Genomic DNA, 13,444 nt, shown 5'->3' with positions numbered 1-13,444 from the left:
CCTCTCCCCTCTGTCACCCGACACATGCTAGCGAGACTCCATTCAGTCATCCACAGAGCTCCAGAGAACTCTCCTCTCAGTCTCCTCTCCCTCTGTCACCCGACACATGCTAGCGAGACTCCATTCAGTCATCCACAGAGCTCCAGAGAGCTCTCCTCCCAGTCTCCTCTCCCTCTGTCACCCGACACATGCTAGCGAGGACTCCATTCAGTCATCCACAGAGCTCCAGAGAGCTCTCCTCTCAGTCTCCTCTCCCTCTGTCACCCGACACATGCTAGCGAGACTCCATTCAGTCATCCACAGAGCTCCAGAGAGCTCTCCTCTCAGTCTCCTCTCCCTCTGTCACCCGACACATGCTAGTGAGACTCCATTCAGTCATCCACAGAGCTCCAGAGAGCTCTCCTCCCAGTCTCCTCTCCCTCTGTCACCCGACACATGCTAGTGAGACTCCATTCAGTCATCCACAGAGCTCCAGAGAGCTCTCCTCCCAGTCTCCTCTCCCTCTGTCACCCGACTCGGTTCAATGATCAAATGATTCAGAACAGGGTTCAGACCAGAGAGTGGAAGAGGGGGCCCCTGGTTGAGGTGATTTAAGGCAGCAGGGAAAGGGTTATGTCCGAGCTGGCTGTGTAATCCCCGGTGTCACGGTCCATAGCCCACGACACCAACACCAGATCATATCAGTGTCCTGGGAGCCACAGGCAATGCCACTGTTATTGCAGAGCTTAGAGAGAGAGAGAGAGACAAGGGAGTGGGGGAATACACTGTCTGATAAATATTTATTAAAACGCTCACTAGTGACAAATGCTGCTTTAAAATTAACTCCAAACTCACTTTAAATTGAATTTGAAAGCTGGGCTACCAAAGCAAGATCAAAAAATCAGGGATAGGAATCAGACTCCCGTGGAGTAGCAGTTTGATCCAGTCCTGGTTTCACTGTGAGTTTAATAATCAGACACACCTGAGCTTGTTGCCTAGAAACACTGGGGCTGATCAAGCATTGTAAAGCACAGAGAGGTCTGGTAAAGCATAGGCAAGCATTGTAAAGCACAGAGAGGTCTGGTAAAGCATAGGGAAGCATTGTAAAGCACAGAGAGGTCTGGTAAAGCATAGGGAAGCATTGTAAAGCACAGAGAGGTCTGGTAAAGCATAGGGAAGCATTGTAAAGCACAGAGAGGTCTGGTAAAGCATAGGGAAGCATTGTAAAGCACAGGGAGGTCTGGTAAAGCATAGGGAAGCATTGTAAAGCACAGAGAGGTCTGGTAAAGCATAGGGAAGCATTGTAAAGCACAGAGAGGTCTGGTAAAGCATAGGGAAGCATTGTAAAGCACAGAGAGGTCTGGTAAAGCATAGGGAAGCATTGTAAAGCACAGAGAGGTGTGGTAAAGCATAGGGAAGCATTGTAAAGCGCAGAGAGGTCTGGTAAAGCATAGGGAAGCATTGTAAAGCACAGAGAGGTCTGGTAAAGCAGATTATGCAAGCCCTGGTAAAGTGTGGTACTGTGAATGCAGAGTATAACATGGGAAAGCGAGAGTGTGCATGAGCGCTGGTGAAGGCTCTGTGTGAAAGCATGACTGTGTGCTGCTTGTCTCTGCAGTCACACCACGCTGCACTCAGGATGTTAGCTTTAGACCAGCTTGAAACATGTGTGTTTTGTTTATAGTCCAGAAGAAATGAAAATTGGTTCCAGGAAAAAAGGGGGGGGGGGGGGGGGTGTCTTTTTGTTTCATTTCTGAAGCGCAGTCCCCCCCCCCCCCGCGCCCAATCAATGTTTCCACTCGACTTTAAATGCTCCTGTTGTTCCGCCCCGGGACAGAGAGAGGCTGGCAGGCTGGCAGGCTCAGAGGTCAAGTGAAGGGAGTCTGGGTTTTTTAAAATTTATTAATTTAATTATTTACTAAAAAACACGGTAAACTTTCAACTCCCAGAGGTCTAAAAAAAATGATGCATAACGCACACGCACACGCACACGCACACGCACACACTGTCACACGCATGCACACAGACACACACATGCATGCATGTACGCACAGACACACACACACACACACACAGACACAGGCATCGCAGTGAGTGTGGGTGTGAGTGTGTGTGGGTGTATCCAATCAGGTCTGGGTCCCAGTTTATGAGGGAGAGGGAGGGAGGGAGGGGAAGAGAGGGGAAGAGAGGGAAGCTACTTACAGCTGCAGTGACCACAGATTTCAAATGTTTCACTCTCACATTTCAATTAATGTGTCTCTCTCTCTCTCTCTCTGTCTCTCTCTGTCTCTCTCTCGCTCTCTCTCTCTCTGTCTCCTCTCTCTCTCTCTCTCTCTCTCTCTCTGCGTCTCTCTCTCTATCTCTGTCTCTCTGCATCTCTCTCTCTCTCCTCCCTCCTCTTGCGGCAGGGGGTGGTTATCAGCGCTGCGAGCTGAACTGTCGCCCCATTGGGTTCCGGTTCTATGTGCGCCACGCTGAGCGGGTCTGGGACGGGACCCCCTGCCAGGGGAACTCCTCAGCGGTGTGCATCACGGGACGCTGCCTGGTGAGCCTGTGTAGCTGCGCCACAGTGTGACACAGAACCACTGCAGTGCTATTGAAGATCATTCAGGAAGGGTATAGTGAGCACACTGGGGTCCCATTCTACCAGCCTCACCCCATTGTAGTGCTATTGAAGATCATTCAGGAAGGGTATAGTGAGCATTGTAAAGCACAGAGAGGTCTGGTAAAGCATAGGGAAGCATTGTAAAGCACAGAGAGGTCTGGTAAAGCATAGGGAAGCATTGTAAAGCACAGAGAGGTCTGGTAAAGCATAGGGAAGCATTGTAAAGCACAGAGAGGTCTGGTAAAGCATAGGGAAGCATTGTAAAGCACAGAGAGGTCTGGTAAAGCATAGGGAAGCATTGTAAAGCACAGAGAGGTCTGGTAAAGCATAGGGAAGCATTGTAAAGCACAGAGAGGTCTGATAAAGCATAGGGAAGCATTGTAAAGCACAGAGAGGTCTGGTAAAGCATAGGGAAGCATTGTAAAGCACAGAGAGGTGTGGTAAAGCATAGGGAAGCATTGTAAAGCACAGAGAGGTCTGGTAAAGCATAGGGAAGCATTGTAAAGCACAGAGAGGTATGGTAAAATATAGGGAAGCATTGTAATGTCTTTGTGTGTGTGTGTGTTTTCTCTGCAGAGTCCTGGCTGTGATGGGGTCCTGGGTTCGAACCTCACCCTCGATAGTTGTGGAGTGTGCGGGGGCGACGGCGCCACCTGCAGGGCGAGTGGCGGGAACGTTCCAGAACAGCAGCGTTCCGGTCGGATACCACCAGTTCCTAAAGATCCCCCCCGGAGCCACGCGCATCACCATCACGGAGAGGGAGAGGAGCCCCAACTACCTGGGTGAGACACACACAGCGCCACCTAGCTAGAGTCCTCCACACAGCAGGAGGCTTGCTGGTCCAGCGGTTAGAGAAAGAGGGCGTGTTACCCCAGGAGGTTCAAATCCCGGCTCAGCCACTGACTCCCCGTGTGTGTGTGTGTGTGTGTGTGTGTGTTTGTGTGTGTGTGTGTGTGTGTGTGTGTGTGCGCGTGTGACCCTGAGCAAGTCACTTCACCTCCTTGTGCTCCGTCCTTTGGATGAGACGTAAAACAAACGAGCTCCTATTGGAAGTGACTCTGCAGCAGCAGCAGCAGTTGTTGATGATGCAGAGTTCACCCCCTGGTCTCTGCAAGTCACTTTGGATAAAAGCGTCTGCTAAATGACTAATAATAATAATAATAATAATAATAATAATAATAATAATAATAATAATAGTAACGCAGGAGCACAATCTCATTCGCATCACAGACTAGCACAGTCTGAGAGACCTGAACCGCTGGGGAATTATGTGGGTTATACCGCCCTCTGGTGGACATTGCATTAGTTTTTTTAGTTCTATCTACAGCTCTGGCTCTAAGTTTTGCATCCCCCTATAGAATGAACTGATTCTGCTTCATAGAGTCCAATGAAAGCTGCTGAATAATGTTCCCTGTTAACATATTGAATTCCACCCCCTCTATATAGAATGAACTCCCTCAGCTTCATAGAGTCCAATGAAAGCTGCTGAATAATGTTCCCTTGTTAACATATTGAATTCCACCCCCTCTATATAGAATGAACTCCCTCAGCTTCATAGAGTCCAGTGAAAGCTGCTGAATAATGTTCCCTTGTTAACATATTGAATTCCACACCCAGCGCTTTGTATAGTTTTCCCCCCATATATATTTAACGGGGAAATAAAAAACCGGACAAAAATGAACTGTGTGTTTCTCCTCCTCCTCCCCCAGCTCTCCGGACTGGCAGCGGTCTCTCTGTGATTAACGGGCGCTGGGCGGTTGACCCCCCTGGTCAGTATGAGGCGGGGGGGACGCTGTTCCAGTACCGTCGGGGGGGAGGGGGGGGGGGAGATGCTAACCGCCCCGGGACCTACAACCACCGTGCTGCTCGTCTACGTGAGTATCAGGGGGGGGACGCAGAATCAGGGTTCAACGTTTCAGCTTTCCCTTATCAGAGTTATACACAGCTCTGACTAAAAGTGTTACATCCCCGATAGAATGAACTCCCTCAGCTTCATAGAGTCCAATGAAAGCTGCTGAATAATGTTCCCTTGTTAACATATTGAATTCCACCCCCTCTATATAGAATGAACTCCCTCAGCTCCATAGAGTCCAATGAAAGCTGCTGAATAATGTTCCCTTGTTAACATATTGAATTCCACCCCCTCTATATAGAATGAACTCCCTCAGCTTCATAGAGTCCAATGAAAGCTGCTGAATAATGTTCCCTTGTTAACATATTGAATTCCACCCTCTCTATATAGAATGAACTCCCTCAGCTTCATAGAGTCCAATGAAAGCTGCTGAATAATGTTCCCTTGTTAACATATTGAATTCCACCCCCTCTATATAGAATGAACTCCCTCAGCTTCATAGAGTCCAATGAAAGCTGCTGAATAATGTTCCCTTGTTAACATATTGAATTCCACCCCCTCTATATAGAATGAACTCCCTCAGCTTCATAGAGTCCAATGAAAGCTGCTGAATAATGTTCCCTTGTTAACATATTGAATTCCACCCCCTCTATATAGAATGAACTCCCTCAGCTTCATAGAGTCCAGTGAAAGCTGCTGAATAATGTTCCCTTGTTAACATATTGAATTCCACCCCCTCTATATAGAATGAACTCCCTCAGCTTCATAGAGTCCAGTGAAAGCTGCTGAATAATGTTCCCTTGTTAACATATTGAATTCCACCCCCTCTATATAGAATGAACTCCCTCAGCTTCATAGAGTCCAATGAAAGCTGCTGAATAATGTTCCCTTGTTAACATATTGAATTGCACCCCCTCTATATAGAATGAACTCCTTCAGCTTCATAGAGTCCAATGAAAGCTGCTGAATAATGTTCCCTTGTTAACATATTGAATTCCACCCCCTCTATATAGAATGAACTCCCTCAGCTTCATAGAGTCCAATGAAAGCTGCTGAATAATGTTCCCTTGTTAACATATTGAATTCCACCCCCTCTATATAGAATGAACTCCCTCAGCTTCATAGAGTCCAATGAAAGCTGCTGAATAATGGGCTAATTGAAAAAATGTGACATTTGGAAATCTATCATGAAATACTGTACTGCTATGATGGCTTCTGCGATCTCATTTTGAATCTTCTTTTGATTGCCTGGTGATGAATGAAAGATCAGAATTCTGTTCATGTGGTTTAGTTTCGTTTTGTTCGTGTCTCCGTCCTGCAGTTGCAGGAGCTGCTAAGCTGGTGGCTGCCGCTGTAGATCTGTAAAGGTCTGTTTGTGTTTTTCTTTCGCTGCTCCAGATTATTTTCCACAAGAAGAATCCGGGGATCGATTATGAGTTCTACCTGCCGGCCGAGAGGAGGAGAGCAGAGGAACCGGAGCGAGAGCAGAGAGAGAGACAGGGATTCAGTGAGTGTGTGCGTGTGCGTGTGTGCGAGCGCGTGTCTCTGTGTGTCAGCTGAGCTCCCTGTGTAACGTGTATCTGTGCTGCCCCCCCCCCCCCCCCCCCTGTGTTTCTCAGGTCCGTTGACGCTGGTGTCTCCCCCCGGTCCTCTGCAGACCCCCCTCGTTGCCCCCCCCCTGAGAGAGGCCAGCCCGGCCCCCCTTTCTCGAGGCTCGGCCCGCAACGTCAGGATCCCCCCCCGCACAGACCTGCCCCCCCAGTCGCTGCCCGACTTCCTGTGGAGGAGGGCGGGGCTTACAGACTGCTCTGCTTCCTGTGGCAAAGGTGAGGAGAGGCGGGCCTTAAAGGGTGAATAATGATGAAAGCAATGCAGCTGTTATGAGCTGTGGAACATGATCCGTGCATCTTTAAAACCCAATCTCTTACCTCTTATTAACAATACAATACAATTCAATACAGTACAGTGCAATACAGTACAGAGCAATCCAATCCAATCCAATGTAATTCAATACAATACAATTCAATACAGTACAGTACAGTGCAATACAGTACAATCCAATACCATACAATTCAATACCATACAATTCAATACAGTACAATTTTATACAGTACAGTGCAATCCAATCCAATCCAATGCAATTCACATTTCTATAACATCTTGCATCTCAAAGATCCCAAAGCCCTTCACACATGCACGCACGCGCGCACACACACACACACACACACACACAGACACATATACATACACACACACACACACACACACACAGACACACACATACACACACACACACGCACAGAGACACACACACACACACACAGACACACACATACACACACACACACACACACACACACAGAGACACATATACATACACACACACACACGCACAGAGACACACACACACACACACACAGAGACACACACACACACACACACACACGCACACACACACACATAGACACACACACACACAATAACAATCAATCAAACGATTACATGAAAAACAGCCAGAATCAACACTGTTAGAAAGCTGCAATTAAAAAAAGTGGTTTTAATTATAAAAATTAGAAGAATAAAAAATGAAGATAAAAAGCTAAGTTTGTATAACTAGAACAATGAAAAAAGTCTAATGCAAAAAAAATCACAAAATAAAATATGCAGTTTTAATTGTTAAAATCAGAAAAAAACCTATTTTTTCATAATAATAATAATAATAATAATAATAGTAATAATAATAATAATAATACGCTGTGGTTCAGAAAGCTGAGGTATGAACACTGCTCACACGATCGCTCCTCTCTCTTTTCATAATAATAATAATAATAATAATAATAATAATAATAATAGTAATAATAATAATAATAATACGCTGTGGTTCAGAAAGCTGAGGTATGAACACTGCTCACAGGATCGCTCCTCTCTCTTTTCATAATAATAATAATAATAATAATAATACGCTGTGGTTCAGAAAGCTGAGGTATGAACACTGCTCACACGATCGCTCCTCTCTCTTTTCCAGGTTTCCAATTCCCGGTGTTCCAATGCGTCTCCCGGAAAACCCAGCAGGAAGTGGAGGACAGGAAGTGCGACCCGACCGCAAAGCCCGCCCCCGTGGAAGAGGCCTGCAACGTGCAGCCGTGCCCAGCGTTGTGAGTGCGGTGCTGCCGGGTCTGCATGAGTCTGGGAGGGAATGGAATTGAATGGAAGTCAATGGAAGCGAATGGAAGTCAATGGAAGCGAATGGAAGTCAATGGAAGTCAATGGAAGCGAATGGAAGTCAATGGAAGCGAATGGAAGTCAATGGAAGTCAATGGAAGCGAATGGAAGTCAATGGAAGTCAATGGAAGCGAATGGAAGTCAATGGAAGCGAATGGAAGTCAATGGAAGTCAATGGAAGTCAATGGAAGTCAATGGAAGCGAATGGAAGTCAATGGAAGTCAATGGAAGTGAATGGAAGTGAATGGAAGTGAATGGAAGTCAATGGAAGCAAATGGAAGTCAATGGAAGTCAATGGAAGCGAATGGAATTGAATGGAAGTCAATGGAAGTGAATGGAAGCGAATGGAAGTGAATGGAAGCGAATGGAAGTCAATGGAAGCGAATGGAAGTCAATGGAAGCAAATGGAAGCGAATGGAAGTCAATGGAAGTCAATGGAAGTGAATGGAAGTCAATGGAAGTCAATGGAAGTGAATGGAAGCGAATGGAAGCGAATGGAAGTGAATGGAAGCGAATGGAAGCCAATGGAAGCGAATGGAAGCCAATGGAAGCAAATGGAAGTCAATGGAAGTCAATGGAAGTCAATGGAAGTCAATGGAAGCGAATGGAAGTCAATGGAAGTCAATGGAAGCGAATGGAATTGAATGGAAGTCAATGGAAGTGAATGGAAGTCAATGGAAGCGAATGGAAGTCAATGGAAGTCAATGGAAGTCAATGGAAGCGAATGGAAGTCAATGGAAGCGAATGGAAGTGTTCAGCGGCTGATTCTAGTCAAGTCGAGAGCGGGGCTCCTCGCTGCTCCAGTGGTTATAGAACGGGGTCTTTGTACCAGGAGGTTCAAATCCCAGCTCAGCCACTGACTCCCTGTGCGTGCGTGTGTGCGTGTGTGTGTGTGTGTGTGTGTGTGTGTGTGTGTGTGTGTGTGACCCTGAGCAAGTCACTTCACCTCCTTGTGCTCCGTCCTTCAGATGAGACGTAAAACAAACGAGCTCCTATTGGAAGTGACTCTGCAGCAGGCAGCAGCAGCAGTTGTTGATGATGCAGAGTTCACCCCCCTAGTCTCTGTATGTCGCTCTAGATAAAAGCGTCTGCTGAATGGACTCATTAATAATAATAATAATAATAATAATAATAATAATAATAATAATAATAATAATAATAATAATAAAAAAACTGTATGAACGTAATTTAGATATTTTTAATCTGACATCATGTAATCAAAAGAAACTACAAAACAATATCACAAAAAAAAAAAAAAAAAAAGCGACTCTTCCAGAAGGAAGCCGTGATAACAGCAGCCGAGTTCTTCATGAGAGATTTTGAAAGGTCGCGTTTGTCCAGTTTTGTGTTTGATAATGTCTCTCTGTCTCAGCTGGGAGGCGGGGGCCTGGTCTGGCTGCAGTCAGTCCTGTGGCCCTGGGGAGCAGCAGAGGCAGGTTCAGTGCAGGCAGGTCTACGGTGCTCACAGCACCATGGTGCATCCCCAGCTGTGCAGCAGCCTGCTCAGACCGAACAGCACGCAGCCCTGCCAGCTGCGCGTCTGCAGCCACTGGGAGATCCGCAGCAACTGGAGCTCCGTGAGTAACTGCCACACCAGTACAGACCAGTATGTACCAGTACAGTGCTCTCGTTGTGTTGTGTTCTGATGTCGTGTTTGCTGTGTTCTGATGTCGTGTTGCTGTGCTCTGATGTCGTGTTGCTGTGCTCTGATGTCATGTTGCTGTGTTCTGATGTTGTGTTGCTGTGCTCTGATGTCGTGTTGCTGTGTTCTGATGTCGTGTTGCTGTGCTCTGATGTCGTGTTGCTGTGTTCTGATGTCGTGCTGCAGTGCTCTGATGTCATGCTGCAGTGCTCTGATGTCATGCTGCAGTGCTCTGATGTCATGCTCTCTTCGTGACGCTGTGCTCTCTCTGCAGTGCTCTGTGATGTGTGGTCAGGGTCAGCGCACGCGCTCAGTGCGCTGTGTCAGCACCCACGGCGCCACGGTGAGCGAGGGCGAGTGCAGCGCCGGACTGAGACCCCGCGGAAACGAGGCCTGCAACATGGGGCCCTGCTTACGCAGCTGGCTCAGCTCCGACTGGAGCAACACTGTGAGTGCAGAGACATGCTGTATAAACACTGAGACACACATACACACTGAGACACATACACACTGAGACACACATACACACTGACGCACATACACACTGACGCACATACACACTGACGCACATACACACTGACGCACATACACACTGACATGCACACACTGTGAGTGGAGAGACATGCTGCATACACACTGACATGCATACACACTGAGACATATACATGCTGTGAATACAGTATACTGAGATATAAACACACACACACACACACACACACTAACTGTGTCTCCCTGTCCCCTCGCAGTGCTCGGTGGAGTGTGGGACAGGGGTCCAGCGTCGCTCGGTTGTCTGTCTGGCCAGTCGAGCTGACGGCCCATCAGAGCAGAGCTGCGGGGGGGCCAGGCCTGCGGAGCTGCGAGCGTGCAGCGGGGGGGCGTGCCAGCCCAGCACGAGGTGGTACACAGGACCCTGGAGCGAGGTGAGGAGAGAGAGGGGAGAGAGGGGAGGGGAGAGAGGGGGGGAGAGGGGAGGGGAGGGGAGGGGAGGGGAGAGGAGAGAGGGGAGAGAGGGGTGAGGGGAGAGGGGAGAGAGGAGAGGGGAGGGGAGAGGAGAGGGGAGGAGAGAGGAGAGGAAGGGAGAGGAGAGAGGGGAGAGGAGAGGAGAGAGGGGAGATGAGAGGAGAGAGGAGAGAGGGGAGAGGAGAGGAGAGAGGAGAGGAGAGGAGAGGAGAGAGGGGAGAGAGCAGAGGAGAGGGGAGAGAGGAGAGAGAGGGGAGAGGGGAGAGAGCAGAGGAGAGGGGAAGAGGAGAGAGAGGGGAGAGGAGAGAGGTGAGAGGAGAGGGGAGAGGAGAGAGAGGGGAGAGGAGAGAGGAGAGAGAGGGGAGAGGAGAGAGGAGAGAGGAGAGAGGGGAGAGACCAGGGAGCGAGGGGAGAGGAAGAGGAGGAGAGGAGGGGGGGGCACACTGGACAGGCGGGGAAAAAGTAATAAAATAAAAAAAACAAGAAAAAGCCAAACATTCCAACAAGAAAAGTCTTTCATTCCCTGTCCGCTAGCATGTGCAGCACCTGCCAATCTGTCTGGGAATGAAATGAAATAAAGTGTCTGTTATTAATTATTCCCTCTGTCTGTCTGCCTGCCTGTCTGTCTGTGTGTCTGTCTGCCTGCCTGCCTGTCTGTCTGTCTGTCCTGTCTGTCTCTCTCTCTCTCTCTCTCTCACTTTCGGCCTCTCAGTGCAACGTGGAGTGCGGGAATGGAACCCAGCGCCGTGACATCATCTGCGTCAACAAACTGGGGGCCGATTTCAACGTGACACCGGCCCGGGACTGCGCGCATCTGGAAAAGCTGCCCTCCGTGCAGGAGTGCAACGCGGGACCCTGCAGAGCCAAGTGGTACACAACACAGTGGAGTGCGGTGAGCAGGGGGGAAGAGAGAGGAGGGGACACAGGAAGGGGGAAGAGAGAGGAGGGGACACAGGGAGGGGGAAAGAGAGAGGAGGGGACACAGGAAGGGGGAAGAGAGAGGAGGAGACACAGGGAGGGGGAAAAGAGAGGAGGGGACACAGGGAAGGGGGGAAAGAGAGAGGAGGGGACACTGTAATCTCTGCCTAGCGACAGACTGCAGGTTCCAACCAATGGGCTTTGCCGGTGCTGTGCTCAGTGTTCCAGGTCCTGTGTGGGCGGAGTCCAGGCGCGGGAGGTACGGTGTCTCACAGAGGACAGAGCTCTGAGCCAGCAGTGTGACCCTGACCTGAAGCCAGCGGAGAAGCAGAGCTGCAACACACAGCCCTGCACTGGAGAGACAGGTGAGAGAGGAGGGGCGTGTGTGTGTGTGTGTGTGTGTGTGTGTGTGTGTGTGTGTGTGTGTCTCAGTGTATGTCTCAGTGCTTATTTTAAACTAAAGCGTTTCTCTTCTCTCTCTCTCTCTCTCTTTCTCTCTCTCTCTCCCCCTCTCCCCCTCTCCTCCCTTTCTCTCCTCTCTCTCCAGATGAGAACTGCAGAGACACGCACCACAGCTGCCCCCTGGTGGTTCAGGCTCGCCTCTGCGTTTACTCGTACTACAGGACAGTGTGCTGCACTGCCTGTGCGCGTGGAGCGGAGCGGAGCAAGAGACAGAGAGAGACAGAGAGAGAGACACCGAGACACAGAGAGACAGAGAGAGAGACACACCGAGAGAGAGAGGACACACAGAGAGAGAGAGAGAGACATACGAGACACAGAGACACACTGAGAGACACAGAGACACACTGAGACACACACACAGAGACACGTACACACACGTACACACACACACACACACACTGACACACACACACACACACACACACACACACACACACACACAGACACGTACACACACTGACACACACTGACACACACACTGACAAACTTCTACACTTTCATGTATTTGAAAAAGGCTGCAGGACTTGTGCTGGATCAGAGCTGCTCGATACAGTGTAGCTCTGACCATCTGTCACGATTCTCCCAGCGCGTTCTGCAAATGAATTATTATTATTATTATTATTATTATTATTATTATTATTATTATTATTATTATTATTATTATTATTATTATTATTATTATTATTTATTCTTGAGGGGGGGTTTGTACACAAGGTGCTAAATCTTGGATCTCGTCTGATGAACTACACGCAGAACCGTTCCACTCAAGTGGACCAGCAAAGAGGGTTTGAACGTCCCTCTCTCCCTCTCTCCCTCTCTCCACTCTCCCTCTCTCCCGCTCCCCCTCTGCTCTCCCCTCCCTCTCTCCTCTCCCCTCCCTCTCTCCTCTCCCCCTCTCCTCCCCCTCTCCCTCTCCCTCCCTCCCCTCCCTCTCTCCCTCTCCCCACTCTCCCTCTCTCCTCTCCCTCTCCTCTCCCTCTCCCCCTCTCCCCCTCTCCCTCTCCCCTCTCTCCCCTCTCTCCTCTCCTCTCCTCTCTCCCCCTCTCCCTCTCCTCTCTCTCTCCTCTCCCTCTCTCCTCTCCCTCTCCCCTCCCTCTCTCTCCCTCTCTCCTCTCCCTCTCTCCCTCTCTTCCTCTCCCTCTTTCTGTAATGTGTAGAGTTGTGTGTGTTTTATTATTCATGCAAGCTGTGTGTTTGTTTGTTTGTTTTATTTGTGTTCCAAAGTGCCTGACTATGAAAAACGCATTTTAAAAAAAAAAATCTATACAAAAGTATCTATTTTATGTAAAACTAATTTATTTTTCATGAAAGATAGATCTATATATTTCGCTGTTAGCGAGGATGTTACTGTATTGTGTTGAGATTCAGAATGTGGGTGTTGATGGTTTGTGATGATATTAATAAACATGTTAGTTGATGCGTTTTCAGGGTGTGCGTGCGTGTGTGTGCGTGCGTGCGTGTGTGTGCGTGCGTGTGCGTTCAAACATCTTTACTCTCCGATTCAAATGCACGACATTATGCGGCACTAATTACAATTTATAATTACACTTCCGTTAAAAAATAAAAACACAGAAACAGGCTATGCAACTTTATTTTATTTTTTTCATTTATTTATGTATGTATTTAGTTTTTTTTACAAGCCCAAAGAACAAGGATCGACTGGCAAACACATGCGTCCCTGAACTGGTCTCAAATTCTGTCAAAAGGTGTCATTCGCTTTCAACGCCGCTAGAGGGCGATACTCGCCTGCTAAATGACATCACAATGCCTCAGGAAAAAAAGAGGGTTCGAACTTCGAAATTCG

The 13,444-nt window shown here is 48.5% G+C and overlaps 1 protein-coding gene across 1 annotated transcript in view; it reads left to right on the top strand.

Moving 5' to 3' along the window:
* LOC131730534 (ADAMTS-like protein 4) overlaps positions 1 to 13,063 on the top strand; it is a gene marked incomplete at its 5' end in the record, with an annotated part of 17,994 nt that extends 4,931 nt beyond the window's left edge. Inside the window, 14 exon segments of the mRNA XM_059020636.1 lie at positions 2,388 to 2,524; positions 3,161 to 3,244; positions 3,246 to 3,366; positions 4,294 to 4,393; positions 4,395 to 4,458; positions 5,835 to 5,943; positions 6,056 to 6,262; positions 7,462 to 7,591; positions 9,031 to 9,235; positions 9,575 to 9,748; positions 10,047 to 10,220; positions 10,973 to 11,152; positions 11,399 to 11,543; positions 11,726 to 13,063. Of these exon segments, the coding sequence (XP_058876619.1) occupies positions 2,388 to 2,524; positions 3,161 to 3,244; positions 3,246 to 3,366; positions 4,294 to 4,393; positions 4,395 to 4,458; positions 5,835 to 5,943; positions 6,056 to 6,262; positions 7,462 to 7,591; positions 9,031 to 9,235; positions 9,575 to 9,748; positions 10,047 to 10,220; positions 10,973 to 11,152; positions 11,399 to 11,543; positions 11,726 to 11,988 (2,093 nt within the window).
* Between the last annotated feature and the right edge of the window lie 381 nt (positions 13,064 to 13,444).

The sequence above is a fragment of the Acipenser ruthenus genome, unplaced genomic scaffold (genome assembly GCF_902713425.1).
Source record: "Acipenser ruthenus unplaced genomic scaffold, fAciRut3.2 maternal haplotype, whole genome shotgun sequence".
NCBI lineage: Eukaryota > Metazoa > Chordata > Actinopteri > Acipenseriformes > Acipenseridae > Acipenser > Acipenser ruthenus.
The sequence above is the reverse complement of the archived record's forward strand: the minus strand, read 5'-3'. Positions and strand labels throughout refer to the sequence as shown.